This window comes from Puntigrus tetrazona, chromosome 17, assembly GCF_018831695.1.
Source record: "Puntigrus tetrazona isolate hp1 chromosome 17, ASM1883169v1, whole genome shotgun sequence".
Taxonomy (NCBI): domain Eukaryota; kingdom Metazoa; phylum Chordata; class Actinopteri; order Cypriniformes; family Cyprinidae; genus Puntigrus; species Puntigrus tetrazona.
In genome coordinates, this window is record NC_056715.1 from 18881962 (window position 1) to 18902445 (window position 20484).

Here is a 20484-nt window from a genome sequence, read left to right on the forward strand (position 1 = left end):
TGACTACGCTGAATTAAATTACTCGAAAGTTGAAGTGAGCCGCTTCTGAAGTGGACTTGCAGATCCCCAGCCAAAGTCAGAGAGCTGGACACATACCAGGCCGAAGTCCGTGTGCAGAAACAGCAGCAATATCTCACGTCACAGCCGTTCAACCCGTGTGACCTCTCTTTACACACGGCTATAAAACAGAATCTGAAAGGGAGCAGACGCAGTTCATCCAAACTGCGGAGAAAACCATGCGCGGCCTTCTTCTGAAAAGCCTTATAAACGCACGGCAGAGTCTTGCGCATGCAAAACCACACAACCTTGAGCACAGTCGTATCAAAAACACCACCCGAATGGAGCGCGCCGCTCAGGGTACAGAGTTTTGGACGTGATAATGATTAACCGCTGAGCTGGAACCAAAGGTAGCTGAGTAAACAGATAAGAGTGGCCTCCTGATTCCTATCTTGGCAAAGCCTAGCCTCTCCAAGGAAATGACAAACGACTTCATCCCCGCAAGAAAACCCTTCACAAGTGTGCGGTTCGACGGCGACTCCCGTTCTGATGACTCATCAACTGGACGCACTCGTTTCCGAAAGTCGTCACGCTTCTAAGAAAAGCCGAACCCTCTCACGGAGACCAGGAGAACGTGCACGTTACAATAAAACCTGCCCGTTTTTCAATGGAATTCCAACACGGGTGGGTTGGCGCCGCGCTAGACTCGTCTTTAAAAAATGCTTAAAATGTTAACGTGGAAGTGAGGAAATAATTGCGACGTGTTAATCGGCAAATCACGCGATGAGGAAGGGGATAAGTGTGCAAAGGTTCTCTAAGCAGACGAAGACCGTCGCCAAACGTCGCCAGTGAAGTCTACTGTATCGTATCTAACAGACAATTGATCAAAACTTTGCTGCATCTACTACATGCCATCTGTAGAAACGTTCATCTTCAGCTCGTGTCTTTTCGCTGCGAAAAACCTTACCTCTTTTTATATCAAGTAACCATAAAAATAACTGACTTCCTCTGTAATATTTGAAAACAAACACTTACTGGACCTAAGCACCTTGATTTGCGTGATCTAGAATCGGCGAAGCTCAAATATAAGGCTTTGGAGAAACATTTAATTATCTGTTTTATCGTTAAGCCACACGTTTTAATATCACACTGGGACGAGTATGATGAGAGCGAAGGCTGATATCGAAATTATCTGGTGTAAGTATCTGCTATGCTATTCAAGATCTCTCAAGATATTATAAAGCATGTGCATCTCATCATACGAGTGTGACTTATCAAATACTACATAAAAACCACATGAGCATTTTTGCTCTATTTTTCGATATAATGCTTCCATTAAAACACCACTAATTCATTCTCCTGACTGTTGTCTCTTCTGTCAGGGTTAATGACAGGCTGACCCGTGATGCTGGTAGGAGACTAATATGTTGTCGTGTAAACCAAGATATAATCATCAGTGAGCAGGCTATCATTCTGGAGTGTGACAGCTGCAAACACTGCTCGTTCAGAGCCACTGGGATACTGGGAGGCAGCAGCCAACTGATGATTACGAAGTCATAAAAAGACGTTAAGTTTCTGACTTACGTCGCTCCGGCATTAACATCACGAACAAGCAGCTCGCTCGGAAGACATTGCAGCTCGGTGCATGTCAGTAACCCAGCGACGAGCTCCCGCCACGAAGACGCTCCTGTAGCCCGGTGTAAATAACAACAGAACACACGACGGTGAAATGGAGCGTTTAGTGTCGTGAATCAGTGGCAGGTGAGCTGCTAACCGGCTAGCACGGCTAGCTTCAACTGGCCGAACCAACAAACCGCTTAAGCGAAGCTTAACACTGGACGCGAAACACGCAGGAGAGTCGGCAAACTGTTTACCTCACACCAAACATCCGCCTGAGTCACGTTATCTCGCTAGGTTGTGGTTAGCAGCTGACTTAGCCGGATGCTACGTTACGAACTCAAAGTCAAACAGTCAGTGGCGTTAGCTCGTTAGCCGGCTAACGACAACATCGCCGACCGCCGTTAGAATCATTTTCACTGCCGCTGTTGTAAAACCGCGAACCCGATAATCATCGGCGCCTCGCTCGGACGGAGAGGTAAAGGTGAACCGACTCACCTGTTCAGCGGCGGCTCAGATATCCACGGGTGAAGTGAGTGAACCCGGTCAGAGAGATGCGGAGATTTACACGACCAGGAAAATAAAATGTTATATTCCCAAGATATGGCTGGATCCCGCCGGAGCTCTTCGGCGGGCTGTCTGCGTGCGCGTGTCCCGATCCTGAGTGACTGTTCGCCGGGTTCGGCCAGCCGTCCGCCGCTGATCTGCGCTGGGCGGGGTCAGTCTGACACGAGCGCTCATTAATTATTCACAACATCAACACTCCGTCTGGGCGGAGCTTTCACGACACCGGCCAATTAACGCAGAGCGCGAGACAGACGGATTACTGAATATATATACGCGCGTTAATTATGTGCGCGCGCGCGCGCGTGTGTGTGAGTGAGTGCAAAAGTCACACAAGTACAGTTAAGCATATTATAAGATAACAATATGGCAATCTTAATGAACCGAAGATTCGCGACGAACATGAATGAAATAAAAAAAACAGCATGAAAAAGCATCTAAAATAATGTCGTGCCCCTATTATGGGTTATGAAAGATTCATATTTTGTCCCAGACAACAGTTTGACATGCATGCACGTTCAAAAAACACATTTTATTTAATTTTTTTTATTTTTTACCAAAGTCGTTTAACGATTTGCATTTTCTCTCAGAACCAACCGAAAAGATCAACTAATGGGCGGGTAATATGCTAATGATTAACTCTGACGTCAACACGAAACCGCTTGGGACTCGTTTAAAAAAATGACTCGTTTTAATGATTCGTAGTCGACTCTTTCTTTTGAGAGACGATAACTTTGGTGCACTTTCGGATTTAAAACTTAGCTAAATGTTTTCGCTCACTTAGAGCTGCATCAAAGGTCCTTTTCAAAAATCAATTAATTTACATTTTATTATGTGAAATAATAATAATATTAATAAACAATCTGAGGAAAACTGAGTTTTTCAATAATAATAATAATAATAAAAGGGAAATAAAAACTGTATTTTGTAAAATCTTGATTTTATGCTGTTTTTTTCTATCATTTGAGTTTGAGTTAAAATGCATTTTACCATGCTACTAATAAATGATTGAATTACTTGACTTTTCCCACAAATATCCCTTATTTCAGTTTCATGACATTTTCCTGTTTTGAAACGTTTATTGCATTTTAACAATAACGTGTTATGGCCAATAATGAGCATGCTGGCCGATGCCTCTACTTTTTTCGAGAGCGTTCACAGCAAAGCTCCAATCCAGACTAGCGTGCTTCAAAAACCAAGCAACGAAACGTCAGAGCACGCAAGAGTTGAGGCGTATAATAGTTTAACACCGGGTATGCCGACATAGAAAACATCACGTGGCCCAAGGATGAGTCTGAACGCTTCCGACACCAGCCCGAACTGTTGCTCATCCTGTGCTGTTGTTCTACCAAATGTTCTCCTGGGCCTCCGAGGAACCCTCCCGAATCGGCGAAACACGCGAGAGCATTTCCTCTGGCTGCATCTCTCTTAAAAGAAGCTCTCCCGGACGTCTCTGGGCAGGGAATGCGTGGAATGCTCCACAAAGCTGTCAGGCCTGTCGTGTCGCTCCGTGCGTCTCACCTGTTCTCTGCACGCCTTCGGTTTCCTTCACGACGCGAGGAGTGCTGTCCCATGTGACCTTAGTGCTGACCTTTAAATACCAGGCCGCCGACACACTGACGGACGAGAAGCATAAACGCATCCATACATTATGTCATAGGCTATAAAACTCTTTTGTGAATATACTGGACTATTTTACTTCAGTGAAAGCGTTTACGCGATTATTAAAAGCGTTTGGTATTTATTCTATAAACGTTGTAATCTGAACGCGTTGATGTAAAGAGGTGTATTTGTGAGGAAATCCTGACACCTAGCGGCCGCCGAGAGAACCGCAGCTCACTAACTCCTGTTTAATTCAGTTATTTCTTATTAAATACGACTTATTCATGAAATAACCTCGACGTACATAACACTTAGCAGGTCTACCATGTATCAAACGTAAGCGTGCGTTATTGATTTGCGTCAGAATAAATAATGCAAATTTATGAAACGCTATTAATGGTTTTACCTGAACTCAAAAAAAAAAACTCAAACAAATAGTAACTCTACATACCTAGTTTACATGCAAATCAGAAAAACAAAAGATAATTAGTGACCCGACACGAAAAGACTGGGTTCTGCGGTAAAAGGCACACTCTTAACCTTTTTATGTAGATGGGCTTCATTGTTATTCACCGAAAGACACGTCTGCTGAATGATTAATGCAGGTTGTGGCTATTATAATTCAGTGTGCATGGGGAAAAATGTCTTACTAGTTAAGAAATGTTTTTGTTTGACTACAAAAACATCCTTTTTCTTCCGTTGAGTGAAGTGTTTTGACTAAATAAGTTTGATAAATTAAAAGGAATTCATTTTAGTGCCGTTTGCTCTATTTATTCTGATGCATAAAATAATGCACAGTTAGGTAATATTCCTTTTAAAAATATTGAATTATTTAGTAACATAATACATTGAATATTTAATAATAAAGTATAATGATGTTTATGACGGTTTGATTATAAATGTGTTAATTATCTGACCCTAATCATGTCCTGCAAACAAATGCAAAGTCTTCTTATTGTAGATTTTTTTTTTTTTTTTTTTACCACAAATACCATACTTTTACAATTTTGAAGTAAAATAGCAAAGCTTGCTCTTCGGTGTCTGTGAGCCAGTCCTTTCAGAAACCTGGGTCATGAGGGTGAATGATGAAGTTCAGTCAGCTGAAGGTTGAACCTACAAGGAAGATGAACTAAAAAGGTAGCTTTAAGTCTGCCTTTAAGCGTGTTCATTCAACAAGATGCTCAGTTTTTTATATTTAAACGAATCAACGTTTGCTGGTCTAACTGAAAACACACCGGTTCAGCTCCACAAATATTAATGATAGGTTTAAGCTAAATCATTTTAACTATATATATAAGTTGTTGTTGTTGTTGTTGTTTTTACAGTGCATACATTCAATAGTAAAATAACTAACAAGAAAAAAAAAAATATATATATATATAAACACACAAAGACAAACTCGATTTTTTGTATCGTTGTCTTTTTTTCTCTTCGCTTTGTTGGTGGTGGTCTTTATTTTTCAATCAGCGTAACTGCTTCCTAGCATTCAAAATGAAGAAGGCTTCAAGTAAATGAGAAGTTTCAAAAGGCAGACGAACGAGACGGAGGAAAAGCAGTCTTTGGGCTTGGCGTGTGTGTGTGTGTGTGTGTATGTGTGTGTGTGTGTGTGTGTGTGTGTGTGTGTGTGTGTGTGTGTGTGTGTGTGTGTGTGTGTGTGTGTGTGTGTGTGTGTGTGTGTGTGTGTGTGTGTGTGTGTGTGTGTGTGTGTGTGTGTGTGTGTGTGTGTGTGTGTGTGTGTGTGTGTGTGTGTGTGTCTGTGTGCCGTGCTGATGTACAGTACCATGCAGAATAAAAGCTCATGTAAAGCGCTTTACACCTCATTAATGCTTTTTTGCTAAAACGTTATTTTACTGTGATGACAGCCGTGTGTGGGTTCGGTGGATCTCTCTGTCCTTCTTATCGTCATCTTCAAGTAAGCCGGTGCGCTACGGCAAATCTTCAGACACTTCTCTTCAAGGCATAGCGCTTCGTCCCAATCAAAACCACTCAGACCTTCTTCATCTCTCAGGGGGAATGAGGGAACATACAGGACATGAGTCGGAAGGGTAGTAAAAGGCATTTATATACATATGTTTTGGGTTTTTGGAGTCCTTAACGCAACACTCAGCAAAGCACTCCCGTCGGCCGACGAAACCGGCTCCGAAACGCGTTCAGGCTTGGATTTGGCAGGCTTCTCCCTCTCCAGCTGTTCCGAGCGAAGGGTATGAGGTCGGATGTTGTGGACGGGGTCGTGTTCGATCGGTTTGAGAGCAGCACCTTCAACTAAAACAGTGTGCAAATGTTTTCCTCTGGCTCCTACAGCACCTTCGAGCTCAGCAACCTGACTCAGACTCCTCCCCTTTCCCCGCCTTCCGCGCCAGCTCTCAGAGTCAGGTGACCAGCTGCGGCTCCCAGGATTGGCTGGCCACCTGGGGCGGCACTGAGCGACGAGGGGGCGGGCCTGAAGGAGGCTGGCTGTCCAGACACAGGCCGCTGATCATGTGCTGCAGCCGGACCTCGGGCTTCCACTTCTGCAGACGGACGGAGGGAAAAAAACGTGATGGAGGGTTAATTGCATTTATAGCAACGTATGCAGATGCTGCAGACCAGCTGTCCACAAATAAAGCACAGAACGGGCTGCGAGAATAAGCTCTGCTTCTTCTTGTTCATGACATGATCAGTAAAAAATAAACAGGAAGGTCGATCGAAACGAAATATTACGTTGTGTTGTTTGGGATTTTGCAACCCTGTTACTAGAATCCGAGGCAGAATTAATTTATTTTCAACTAGAGTTATTAAAGCAATATGCTTTAACAAAATGTTAATTTGAAAAAAAGACATAAAATCTAGATTTCATTTCCACCAGCTGCCAAAGCATGTCTCATTTTTATTTAGCGTAACCTAAATTAAAACTAAATCTACTTCAATAAATAATAATACGATTGCAAAGCATTTTAAAGAAAAACAAAAACTAATATCAATGACAAAAAAACAACAAAATAATGCCCTTACTTGAAATAAAAATAAACAGAACTACTAAAAAAATAGTAATTTATTTTATTTTAACTGGTCGCCAAAGCAAGTCTCGTTTCTATTTAGTGTAGGCTAGTTAAGTACTAGTTAACAAACGATATAAACTAAATCTACTTAAATATTAATACAACTGCAAATGCATTTTAAAGAAAAACTAATATCGATGACAAAAAACAACAAAGTTATTAAAATGTCAACAAAAATGAAAGTGAAAAAAATTCAAATTCAAAATAAAAACAAAAACTATTATATAAATGACAGTAAAAAAAAAATAAACAATGTTTGTAGCGACATAATGTCAGAATTGCTTTATAATGTCTTATTAATTCAGAAAATATGGTCTTTTGCTCTGCGTCGTACGAGCATTTTCTGTACATGCACAGACGGATATATTTCACTCTTTTACACAAAAGGCAACATAACTGCAAAATTCCAAACATTGATAAATGCTGCAAAAATAGAAGCATGTAAAATGTCACATTTAAAGAAACATATAGAGAAACGACATTCTAAAGCCGCTGTGAAATCAATGAAACGGCGAGGTCAGATGAATAGAAGGCTCGATATATAAAGTAATATCCTGTGTGTGTGTGTGTGTGTGTGTGTGTGTGCGCATCTCTTGTTATGGTCTTGTTACACCGACACCGATTTTTGCTCTTTGGACTCGGAGCGATAATCACAAACGCGCTGAGCTTGAATGAGTGGACAGGAGCAGAGGTCAGGCTGATGAAAGATGGATGGAGAAAAAAAAAGATAAAAGCCGGTCCAGCTAAGCCTGCGAGCATGCGAGTGAAACCATATGCGGTAGGCTTATGAGAGAAGATACGCGCTTCTGTCTGCTGACTTCAGATCGACAGCAGCTATTATGATAGAGAGAACCAGAGAGAGAGAGCACTCGGAATATCACTTTATGAAACACTTAACACACAACAAGGAGCGCTGTGGGAATAGACTTCATGGAAGCACACACACACCTGTCTGGACTCTTTGATGTTGCAGGGCTCCAGTCTGACCTTTGACCCTGCGGTGAAGGCTGTGATGGCCAGGCACAGGTCATGCTGACGGATCTGCGGTTCGATCAGAGTCCACTTCTGAGAAAAACAGGACAGACAGATGATCGAGCGAGTCACGCAGGTGCAGGGAGATGCTGGATATACAAAAAAAAGGCAACCAAACACTTGGCTTCATTTATTCGCATTTGTAGTCTAATAAATAATTCTTTCTTTTTCCAAATAAAATTCTCATCTCTCATCTCCTCCCACCAACTAGAATATATTATATTAGAATATATTAAAACATGCAAACGTGAAAATAGCGTGCACATTTTGCACGTATCAGGCATGAGGCAATTACGTAGTAATTAATTATGAAATGTGTCTCTTGACATTCACACAAGAAATAAAAATAATAAAAGTGCTTATTGTAACAATGGCAGGAAATGACACATAACTGACCTTAAATCAAGCTTTAAATGTATAGTAAGTACATACTACTCAGTACTTCATTATACAGTTACACTATAACTAAATCACCTTATAATAAAGTGCGACAAAAAAACCAAACAAAACCATTTAATGGGCAAAAATATTTGGGGTAAAAAAGTGCAGATGTGAAGACATTGTGAACATGGAGTATGTTGGGATTATAATGCACATTATGTATGCATCAATGAGGTAATTATGCAATGTTTTAATAATTACAATTATGCAATCACTGAAATTCTATATGCATGTTGACACGGCAACTGAATGGCAACGAAACAAAACAAAACACGAAAAAAATAAAAAAATAAAAAATTAAATAAAATAAAAAAGCTAAATTATTTTGAAAACCTATGTTGACGTGGTAACTGAGCAATTAACAACACAAAACAACCGCTAAAATAGTTTGCTAAAAAAAATTATAATAACAAATAAAAAAACTATTTTGAAAGCTTGTTGACATGGTAACTATGGAAGCTCGTTTCCTCCGCGGAATAAAAAATAAAAAAAGGTTATTGCGAGTTTTTAATCTCGCAATTCTAGCTTATTTTGTCAATATTGTGAGATATAAAACCGCAGTTATTGTGAGATGTAAATGTCACGAATGAACGGTCTGAGGCGTGCGGATCCATGTGCAGGCTTTTATTAAACGAAGGCATGGTCATAACAGGCAGGCGTCGAACAGGGCTAACAGATATATAGGAGGCGAGGCAATAACAAAATCCAGAGACAGGCGGAGGTCAGGTCAGGCGGCAAACGATCAGAGAATCAGAATACAGACAGGGTCAAAACCAGAGACAATAATCCACGAACGATATAACTACAATACAACAGGCGAAACAATGCAACCTGCAGTTGAGTGGCTTGCTGCAGTATTTATAGTCCTGGGACAGGAAGTTGTCGCAGAAAGAGTGGATGCAGATCACCCAGAGGTCAGGGCTCCCTCTGCTGGCTTGGTGACATAGCCCCCCTCCTAGGAGCGACTCCTGGCGCTCCACAACACAAAACATAACTGTGAGCTTGGGAGGGGGTTCCGGGAGGGAAGTCAGCACACTGAGACCAGGGAGGAAGAGACGGTGGGAGGAGCCAGGGTGAAGACGGGAGGAGTCCGGGGCGGGAGGCGATCCAGAGCCCAGCCATGATGGTCAGTGGTGGAGCCGACGGAGGGAGGAGCCATGGAGAGGTAACGGTCATCAACCCCATGGAGCCGACCGACGGCGGCGGAGCAGGTGGTCGGGAGACTGAGGCGGAGGCGAGAGCCGAAGAGCCAGGGGCGACACAGCGGCGCTGGAGGTCCTAGGCGATCCCGCAGACTTCGGCGACTGATGCGGAGACGGGGGACGAGAAGGACGCGGCGGAGCCAGAGCGACAGAGGACTGAGGTGGAGCCGGGGGAAGGGAGGAGCCTGACAGAGCCGGAGGGATGGAGGGACGAGGCGAAGCTGGAGGAGTGGAATCCTGAGGCGACGGATGGTCGACGACCGACCAAGGCGTGAAGACGGAGAGACGATGGAGCCTGGTGAAGCTGGTGGAATGGACGGAGCACGGTAGAGAGGAGGGAGCTAGGAGCCTAAGGGAAGCCGGCGGGTCTACAAGCCGAGGTGGAGTCTGGGACTCGGAGGCGGGACGGTGAAGCGAGGGATCCTTCACCCACGGCGGCGATGGAGACTGGCAGACCCGTGGCGAGCTCCAGGTGGAGGGAGGAGGATGAGTGCAGGGGCTGCTGGGATCCATTGACGACGTGTAGCAAGGGTGGGAGGGTGGGATAACTTGAGGCTTGCACGAGGCGCGCGGGCACTGGAGGCTTTGCACGAGGCGCGGGCACTGGAGGCTTTGCACGCAGGCGCGGGCACTGGAGGCTTTGCACGAGGCGCGGGCACTGGAGGCTTTGCACGCAGGCGCGGGCACTGGAGGCTTTGCACGCAGGCGCGGGCACTGGAGGCTTTGCACGCAGGCGCGGGCACTGGAGGCTTTGCACGCAGGCGCGGGCACTGGAGGCTTTGCACGAGGCGCGGGCACTGGAGGCTTTGCACGAGGCGCGGCACTGGAGGCTTTGCACGAGGCGCGGGCACTGGAGGCTTTGCACGAGGCGCGGGCACTGGAGGCTTTGCACGAGGCGCGGGCACTGGAGGCTTTGCAGGGCAGGCGGCAGCCATCTTGGGAAGCGGCGCTGGGCAGGCGGCAGCCATCTTGGGAAGCGGCGCTGGGCAGGCGGCAGCCATCTTGGGAAGCGGCGCTGGGCAGGCGGCAGCCATCTTGGGAAGCGGCGCTGGGCAGGCGGCAGCCATCTTGGGAAGCGGCGCTGGGCAGGCGGCAGCCATCTTGGGAAGCGGCGCTGGGCAGGCGGCAGCCATCTTGGAAGCGGCGCTGGGCAGGCGGCAGCCATCTTGGGAAGCGGCGCTGGGCAGGCGGCAGCCATCTTGGGAAGCGGCGCTGGGCAGGCGGCAGCCATCTTGGGAAGCGGCGCTGGGCAGGCGGCAGCCATCTTGGGAAGCGGCGCTGGGCAGGCGGCAGCCATCTTGGGAAGCGGCGCTGGGCAGGCGGCAGCCATCTTGGGAAGCGGCGCTGGGCAGGCGGCAGCCATCTTGGGAAGCGGCGCTGGGCAGGCGGCAGCCATCTTGGGAAGCGGCGCTGGGCAGGCGGCAGCCATCTTGGGAAGCGGCTCTGGGCAGGCGGCAGCCATCTTGGGAAGCGGCGCTGGGCAGGCGGCAGCCATCTTGGGAAGCGGCGCTGGGCAGGCGGCAGCCATCTTGGGAAGCGGCGCTGGGCAGGCGGCAGCCATCTTGGGAAGCGGCGCTGGGCAGGCGGCAGCCATCTTGGGAAGCGGCTCTGGGCAGGCGGCATCCATCTTGGGAAGCGGCTCTGGGCAGGCGGCATCCATCTTGGGAAGCGGCTCTGGGCAGGCGGCCATCTTGGGAAGCGGCTCTGGGCAGGCGGCGACCATCTTGGGAAGCGGCTCTGGGCAGGCGGCGACCATCTTGGGAAGCGGCTCTGGGCAGGCGGCGCCATCTTGGGAAGCGGCTCTGGGCAGGCGGCGGCCATCTTGGGAAGCGGCTCTGGGCAGGCGGCGCCATCTTGGGAAGCGGCTCTGGGCAGGCGGCGACCATCTTGGGAAGCGGCTCTGGGCAGGCGGCGACCATCTTGGGAAGCGGCTCTGGGCAGGCGGCGGCCATCTTGGGAAGCGGCTCTGGGCAGGCGGCGGCCATCTTGGGAAGCGGCTCTGGGCAGGCGGCGGCCATCTTGGGAAGCGGCTCTGGGCAGGCGGCCATCTTGGGAATAAATGCAGTGTCTTCTTCCTCCATAATACCCAACGTGAGAGCTGACCCCACAGTCACTAAACCAAACTCAATAAAGTGTGCCAGTGATTCACGTGGACCCTCTCGAACAAGTTGTGTTTTGAGTGGCTGATTTATTCCCTCGTGAAAAAATTCAATTAGCAAACAGTCCGGTAAATCAGAGAAGTAAGCCAGGTCCAGAAATTCCTGAGTATAATCCTCAAGTGATCGGGTGCCCTGCTTGAGGGTTAGCAAAGACATTGCAAGGTGCATACCTGGCCATGGTTCGGGTGAAAAGCCGCTGGATCCTGGTGTGAGGTTGCATTCTGTCACGAAAGAACGGTCTGAGGCGTGCGGATCCATGTGCAGGCTTTTATTAAACGAAGGCATGGTCATAACAGGCAGGCGTCGAACAGGGCTAACAGATATATAGGAGGCGAGGCAATAACAAAATCCAGAGACAGGCGGAGGTCAGGTCAGGCGGCAAACGATCAGAGAATCAGAATACAGACAGGGTCAAAACCAGAGACAATAATCCACGAACGATATAACTACAATACAACAGGCGAAACAATGCAACCTGCAGTTGAGTGGCTTGCTGCAGTATTTATAGTCCTGGGACAGGAAGTTGTCGCAGAAAGAGTGGATGCAGATCACCCAGAGGTCAGGGCTCCCTCTGCTGGCTTGGTGACAGTAAACTTGAAATCGCGAGATATAAAGTCCGAGATAAAAAAACTGTCCTTTTTCGGTTTATATCTAACCGAGTAAAAACGAAAAAAAGGTTATTGCGACTTTTTAATCACAATTCGGCCTTTTTTTCTCAGAATCGCGTGATACAAACTAGCAATTGCAAGATATAAAGTCAGATCTGCGAGCTAAAAAGTCGCAGTAACCTTTTTTTAGTTTATATTCAGCGGCGGAATAGGTAACGATTAACAAAACAAAACGGGAAATCGGTACCTTAGTGTTGTCACTCTATATTTACTCAAACAAAAGCTAAAATTGTTAAGGAAAAAGCTAAACTATTTTGAACTGCCACACTCCTGACGTTCAGCTCAGTTACCGAGGCCAGCGAAAAGGTCACACACACACACACACACACACACACACACACACCTGTGAAGCAGGGATGCTCGACGAGGTCTTACACTCCGCCAGACCCAGACTGTCCGTGCCGTGGCTCTCCAGACACAGGCCGCCCTGCTTCAGGAGACTGTACGCCGCTTCCTGCTCCGGGATCCTGACGGACGCAAGCACCAAACTCTCAGAACGCGCTCGATAGAGCCAAACGACATTATACCTGGACGTGACTCACTTGAGCTCAGGATACACGTTCTCTAGATACCAGCGGAAAGAGTTACAGTTCAGCTTCCGCCTCAATGCCAGCCGATCCGCGATGCTGTACAGAGAGACAGAGAGGCAGATTAAAGGAGCAGTTCGGCCCCGAAAGAAGAGAGACGAGAAAGAGACCGGCATTCACGGACCTCCCGAAGGCCTTGCCCTGCGCTGACGGCCTCGCCGCGTAGTAATACTGTTTATACTCATCCATCCAGACCTCAGCAGCTCTCCGCGTGTTCCTGCAACACAGCAGCCGTTCGTTCACGCACTGCGGTGCCAAACATAGCATCGCGGGTCACAGAAATCAGGTTTACTTGATGTAGGTGAGCGCGTTGCCCTCGGGAAGTCGCACGGATGGCGTTTCCGGAAGACGTGGCCACGCGGGCTGCAGGAAGGATCTCCAGGCTGCCGCCCGCACATCCACACTCTGAACGACAGCTCTGCGGCGACACAAACAGACAGGAAGTAAACACGGACACGCTCAAAACAGCGTTACGGTCACCCCGGAGATCACCTTGTCGATAGGTTACCTCTTTTGGAAGGCCATTGCTACTGGGGCGAAATGTAGTGGACACAAGATTTGCAAAAAATGACGACGATGATAGCAATAATATACAACAAGACACTGATTTATCCAGTAGAGGGCTCTAAAAACAAACACATTACACATTTTTATTTTGACAGTCCACTTCAGACATTATACTAACCATAAGTAACTTTGTAACTACACGTCAACTAATTCTCATGAACTTGCAACCGCATGCTAACTCTCAAAGCAGACTGTTTAGGGTTAGCAGAGTAAGCTGACATACACTTGTAAAGTTTGTAGTGGTTCCATCAATATAAAGTGTTAGAAGATATTAATCAGACAGTTTACTAATACTCTGACGACTGCTAGTTGACATGTAGTTACAAAGTTACTTACCGTTAGTAGTGTCTGAAGTGGACTACAGAAATAAAGTGTTACCTCATTTTAGCATGCAGTTATAGATTTTATATAGTAATGTAACAATATTTGAGATTGTTCCCTTACATTTTTGTGTATATTTTTCATATTGTTCATATATATTTATCATAAGCCAATTACTTAATTTTAGTTAGAGTTAATTTTACGTTTTTGCCTTTTATTCGTTTTTTTTTTAAACGTCTATACAGCTTTACTTAATTTAATAAAATTTTAAACTTTAGTTACTTGAGTCTATCGAGTTCAACTAAATAAAAAGAGAAGCGTTGATTTGCAAATAAAACAAGTTGAATTTGTAATTCTGTTTTGTTATTATTCATGTGTTCGACTATATCAGTAAGGGCACTTATTAAACTCTGCACAGTTTCCGATGCTAAACTGTTCACTGAACGTTCGACACAAACCATTCATCCCTTACCAAAGTTCTCACCCCCCCAGATGTCCATGCGAGTGTCGTACTGTCCCAGGTGATTAAACCAGCCTTTATCCATGACAAAGATTCCTCCTGCGATCACAGGAGTCCTGAAACAACAGCAGACACGTTATTAAACCTGTTAAAAAAACGTGTTTCCTAAAGTGCTTGAATTTGTAGCTCTTATACACGTTTGACTAACTCCCTAGAATTTTTAAGTCTTTCCTTTGTGTTAATTTCGCTAGCTTCTGGACTTTCAATAAGCCATTAGACTGCAGACACACAGAGAGAGAGAGAGGGACCTGATCGGCTGCGTTGGGTCGTTTCTTGCCATTTTCTGTTCTATAGGAATCTGCTCCCATTTGAAGTGCAGACTCCAGTCGAAACCTGACGTCAGGGAGGAAAAAGTGAGGAATAAACACATGCAGTCATTTTCAGTCAGACTAGCAGTCGACTGGCTTTTTTTTAAATGGCCGATACCATATGCATGATATCATTTAAACAATTGAAACAATTTAACTAAACTGAAATCGAAAAACTTAAAAGCTGTAAAACAATAGGAGTTATAGTGACTTTCATGCTATTATGATATAATGCTGCACACATACTACAGTAGGCGTGCTTTGAATGCAAAATAAGATTTTTTTTTAAAAATGCATAAATGTGAGCTGTAGTGTTTTCCACAAAAAAACATCACTGTCAAAATAAAAGATGCTAGCAAAAATAACTAATATCAGCTGGCATATCACGCTTTATTTACAGATACCTTTAAATGACCAGATTGTAAAAATTTGTCAAATCAAAAAAAAAAAATATATGAATGTAAAGATTAAAAATAATATTACAATAACACGTACAATACAGTACAATAATAACGTAATGAGATCTTCCGATAGCAGGTTTTGGTATCTTAACAGATCTGAGCTTTCTAAGACTCCAGAGGAAAAAGGTATGAGGTCATTGGGGATTATTCAATTAATTAAAACAAATATTAAAGAGACTAAACTGAAGGACTGAGATCTCTCACCTCCTCTCAGGTCTGCAGAGGCGGCCAGGTAGGCGAAATTATCCAGACTGATCACATCGATGATGGGACTGACCACGCGCGTGTGATCCTGCAGGACAACACACAAACCAGAAGTGACCAGTTTCATTTTATTATTAATGCGCTTTATTTAGCCACCATTGCATTTAAGTGCAGAACAGAGCAGAAAAGAAAACACTGCTGATAATAATAACAGAGAAGGGCCGTGGAGGTCACTGTGAGAGTAAGATGTCAAATTTACGGCCACCGCTTCAGCAGCTGTATTACAAACCCTCTCACAGCTGCTTTATTTTACGGCCGTGATCCAAAACATAGTATAGTGTTGCACATTCAGAATGGCTAGATTTAGTGCGTAAACCGTTGCAGAAAAGCATAGTGAAACCTTGCATACATAAAACTGTTTTACGAGCTTGTAAGCATGCGTATGTCACACACAAAAAAAAAAACTTGTGCCGGGGAAGTTCGTATTACAACTGCATGAGAAAATCAAGTGTTTTCAATTAGCGCTGGCGCTGTACGCAAACATGCTGAAATCTGTGCTCACTGCTGGAGTATGTGAGGGGAAGCCCAGAAAGCCATCTGCAATGTATCCCGCTTACACACTCCTACCGGAAGAAGCTGGTGGCTTTTTTCAGAAACATTTATATATACACTTTCCATAACTGATATTGTCGCAGAAAAAACAAACCTTCCGACATTTAACAAAAAGATTTGTTTTTATGGTGCATTTAATAGATTACTTTATTTTACAGTTACGCCATATTCTACAACCCTAATCCTACCCAATACCTAAACCTAAAACTACCTTACTAACTATTAATAAGCGGCAAATAAGAATTTAAAAAGTCGTAGTTAATAGTTAACAACTGTTCTAAAGTGACACAATTTGTTTTGGGGGTTTTTTGTGTTCTGAATGGAACAAATTCAAATAATTATGTTCTGATAATAATCAGATTTAAAATGAATTATTATATATATATATATATATATATATATATATATATATATATATATATATATATATATATATATATATATATATATAATTTTTTTTAAATTCAGACATGCATATCGAAAGCATTAAAAATAATAGCCTGCGAGTCAAGAATTAAAAAACAGGCGTTTTCATTCGATTTTACAAAAATAATGTTTTTCGAAATGTTTTAGTATCGTAAAAGTGCTACTTTCTGCTGCGAAGTGCATTGATTTTACATCCGATGCAGCTACATTTTCATATTTACATCTGAAGAAAACATGCAAAGCAAAAGTTCCTCCCTCGCGTCTTCAACAATCAGCGGATTTGAGCAATCATCCAGAATCACTGCCTGCAGCGCAAACACTAGGCTCTTGGCTCCATAGCAGAGGTCTTATGCTGCAAAAAGTGGTTGAGGAGATGATGATGATGATGATGATGATAATCGCTCTTGATGATTTAGGACGAGAGAGGCTACATGGTGCAGCTGTGAGATGACAAACTGTGCTCTGATTCTGGGAAAATCTCCCTCTGAAGAACCAGAAGACTGGACTCGGGCCATTTATGACTCATCAGCAAGTTAAAGCAGCGATCGGCGGCCGAGCGCTAACAGATCGAGTATCTGATCAAACTCTAGGTACGAGCTAGATTCAACACGGACAGGTTGCATGGCAAGCATCGTCCTCTAAAACAAGGTAAAGGAAACGTTAAAAGTTCAAGTAAACATCGGCACGATGGGTTTTGTGCTGCCAGAGAACGAAAATACGTCATTATTTCACATTGTCTAGATTTGAGACATTTGTGTTTCATTTTGTGAAGTAAACACTTGCTGAAGACCAATGCATTTGAGAAGCGCTGCTCAGAACGTATTCGCACACACTCCTCCTCGAAGGTTTCTTAAATCCATGAGGATAAATTGTAAATATTGGCCTTTGACTGATCGGGCTAACTTTCGCTATTTTCAGGTTTAATTGTATTCCGATGTGATACATCACGCTACCGATCAAAACTTTTGTTGTTTAATGCTTCATGAAGATACTGAATAGGAACACTTGTTAAATATTAACTACCAATTTTCCCTTGGTAATGTCCTAATTTGCTGCTTATTAATATTAGTAAAGTAGTTGTTAGGTTTAGGTATCGGTTAGGATTAGGGATGCAGAATAAAGCATTAATATGTGCTGAATTATTACTAATAAATGGCTAATATTTATTACAATTATTACTCGGTCTTCAGTGTCGCATGACATTCATTGTTTTAAAAAAGTTTCACAATATACTGTATTTTCGATTAAATAACGGTGAATAGATGAGGCCTCTTTCAGAAAACACTGAAAAAAATTATAATCATTGCAAACATTTGAGTGATAGTATATATGGGAAGCGTTTTTGCCTGTTTAAAACGTTACAACGCCTGTTTATTATCTAACTATGCACAATTATACGTGACCCTGGACCACAAAGAGTAGATTTTTTTAATTGTTATTTAATATCAGCGTATAAAATAAGCTTTCCGTTGATGTATGGTTTAAGGATACACTGTTTTCATTCCTCATGCGCTCATTACTGGGGGACTGTTTTGGCTCACCATTGCCTGCCATAGTATTTTTTTTTCCCTACTATGGAAGTCAATGGAGAGCCAAAACGGCCCGCTCACGAACATTCTTCAAACTATCTCGCTTCGTGTTCGTCAGAAGGTTTGCTTCTACTCGAGGGAGAATAAACGATGACACAATTTTAATTTATTGGGTGAACTGTTGCTTTAATGCCATCACCTCCCCTTTATAAGTTCGATTCTGTTCAGTGTTAAATCGTCCGGTCTTGTCTATGTTTACGTGCGGTTCCTGATCTTATGTGTGGATTATTAAAGACTGTTTATTGTTATCCGTCACCTCCGTGCGCTCCCTCCTGCACCACAGAGAGACAGAGAAACACTGAATACTTTGAGAAAATCTGCAATATGAGTGTGATAAAATCTGAATGTGAAAAAAAAACACATATCTCCATGGAACATGGTCTTTGTCCTACTGATTTCCGGCATGGAGGATGTTTCTATGGTGGTGTGGTGGTGTGTTGGTGTGCGACGCACCTCTTTGACTCTCTGGATCATGGGCTGCAGCCAGTCGGTGTTGACCTCGCAGTGACTGTCCAGGAAGGTGAGGATGGAGGCTGAGGCCGCAGACGCTCCTCTAACACGAGACCGGATCAGACCTGATCAACACCAGCACGATTCCACACATCACCGTCCCCAAATAATTACAACAACACCGAATCACGCCGCGGGACGAAGCTTGTCGCTCGTTCCTGGCGTTAAGGGAACGCATTGAATCATTTGAAGCCATGTCCGCTAGGTTTAACTTCACCTTAACGCGCTAAAGCGGATACTTAAGCAGACATATAACGGTTTTATTTGTCGTAAAAGCGTCTCATCTGCTCAAATTATTATTCGATTCTGATTTAAAATAACAATATATCACTTTTGAATGTATGATAAAGCGCAGCTGATTGCTGTGATCCTTCAGAAATGATTGCTGCTCAAGAAACACTACTGATTTTTATCAGTGATGAAACCAATATTTTTGCAGGAGCCACGAAACAGCGTTCACATTTATTTGCTCTTTTGCAACATCTTTAGTGTCACTTTCGATCAATTTAAATGAATAAAGTACTGGATTTCTTCTTTCTATTTATTTATTTAAGTTTTGGCATGGAAGTGTGTATTTAAATATCCGTATTTAACACGTCCTGACAGGATTTACAGTTTCGTGTGAACTATTCCTCTTCGAATAAGTCATTTTTGTGTTTGTTTGTCACTATATAGGCTACTCTTCTAAATGAGATCTGAAGTAACCGGTATAATTCGTGTCAATGAACATAAACATTATATAGAAATATGTTACATATTTACCAGCCAAGCTGGTAAGGTAACAGAGGTGACAACTTTTTAATATAAGATAGTGCAAAAGTAATGCTCTCCATTAATTGCAGGCTATAAATAAGTGGTCCTCATCTGTCCGTCACGTACCTTCCCGGCGCTCGTTTCTCAAGCAGCGCACCTTCGGGATCTGAGAGAGCAGTCGACAGTCTTCAGCTGCAGACACACACACACACACACACACACACACACACACACACACACACACACACACACACACACACACACACACACACACACACACAAAGAGAGAGAGAGAGGGACATCACATTTCCCAGAATGCACCAACACGAGCGCGCGCGTCAACATTTCAACGTGAGCATTTCAGTCGGTGATTCATAAATAAACGGCGTTATTTTTCCACAGTAACGAATTACTGTTTCCCCCGTTGCAACGCCGCTACCGTTACTGATAATTAAAATGCAACGTTACTATAAATTATCTTACGCTAACATCATTAGCCTATCATTTTATTTTTTCCGGTTCATCTGAATGGACGCAGCAGTGACGATACCTGTATTTGACGCCCGTAAACTAACTTTGTTTCACTCACAAAGTTACCGAGCGAGAGAGTCTTACACGCCACAGAAAAAAATCATATTTACTGTATTTTCCGTCAAAACTCGGAATTATTTGGAATACCTCAGCTTTTTACGAACCGCCCCTTTTTCTGGTAGTGGGCGGGGCTACCGCGCTAACCATAATCTCATTGGCTGGCGCTCACCTGTTGTCGGCCCTGCTCTGATTTGAGCGAATCAATTTGAGCGAACACAGACAACCTGATTAATATTCATGAACGCAGCAGCTCGTTGATCCTAATGTGATTTATATAGTTAATAGTAGACGTTTTTTTTTATTTTTCCTCCTTTTAATAGAAACACTAAATGACAAACAATATCTTAAACAGCACCACCAGTCCTAAACTCAGACAACATGACAAATATGCAGTCATGGTTAGTCTAATTACTAAGCCTGTTATTTTATAATGTTAAATAATAAACAAAATAATATTATAACGCTATTTAAAATTACTATGGCTAAGGTGTCCATAGAGTACATATATTTTTATAACAATATTTCATAGGTGACATAAAAACAACGTAGGTTAGCGTACAATGTTTTATAATAATAACTTATTATATTTAGTGTCCATTCCATTCATTTAACATATTTGATATTGGGGACATCCACATTATTTGATTTTTTTTAAGTAACAGAATAGTTACTTTCCCAGGTAATTAGTTACTTTTATAATAATGTAACTCAGTTA

At 43.6% G+C, this 20484-nt stretch overlaps 1 protein-coding gene across 1 annotated transcript in view; it reads right to left on the reverse strand.

The window, feature by feature from the left end:
* Positions 1–5589: 5589 nt before the first annotated feature.
* The window catches only part of LOC122361744 (polypeptide N-acetylgalactosaminyltransferase 16-like), a 29940-nt gene continuing 15045 nt past the window's right edge, over positions 5590–20484 (reverse strand). The window contains 12 exon segments of the mRNA XM_043262684.1: positions 5590–6290; positions 7767–7883; positions 12664–12787; positions 12863–12946; positions 13032–13124; positions 13200–13224; positions 13227–13325; positions 14268–14371; positions 14564–14648; positions 15289–15376; positions 18369–18490; positions 19305–19370. Of these exon segments, the coding sequence (XP_043118619.1) occupies positions 6150–6290; positions 7767–7883; positions 12664–12787; positions 12863–12946; positions 13032–13124; positions 13200–13224; positions 13227–13325; positions 14268–14371; positions 14564–14648; positions 15289–15376; positions 18369–18490; positions 19305–19370 (1148 nt within the window). The 3' untranslated portion in view covers positions 5590–6149.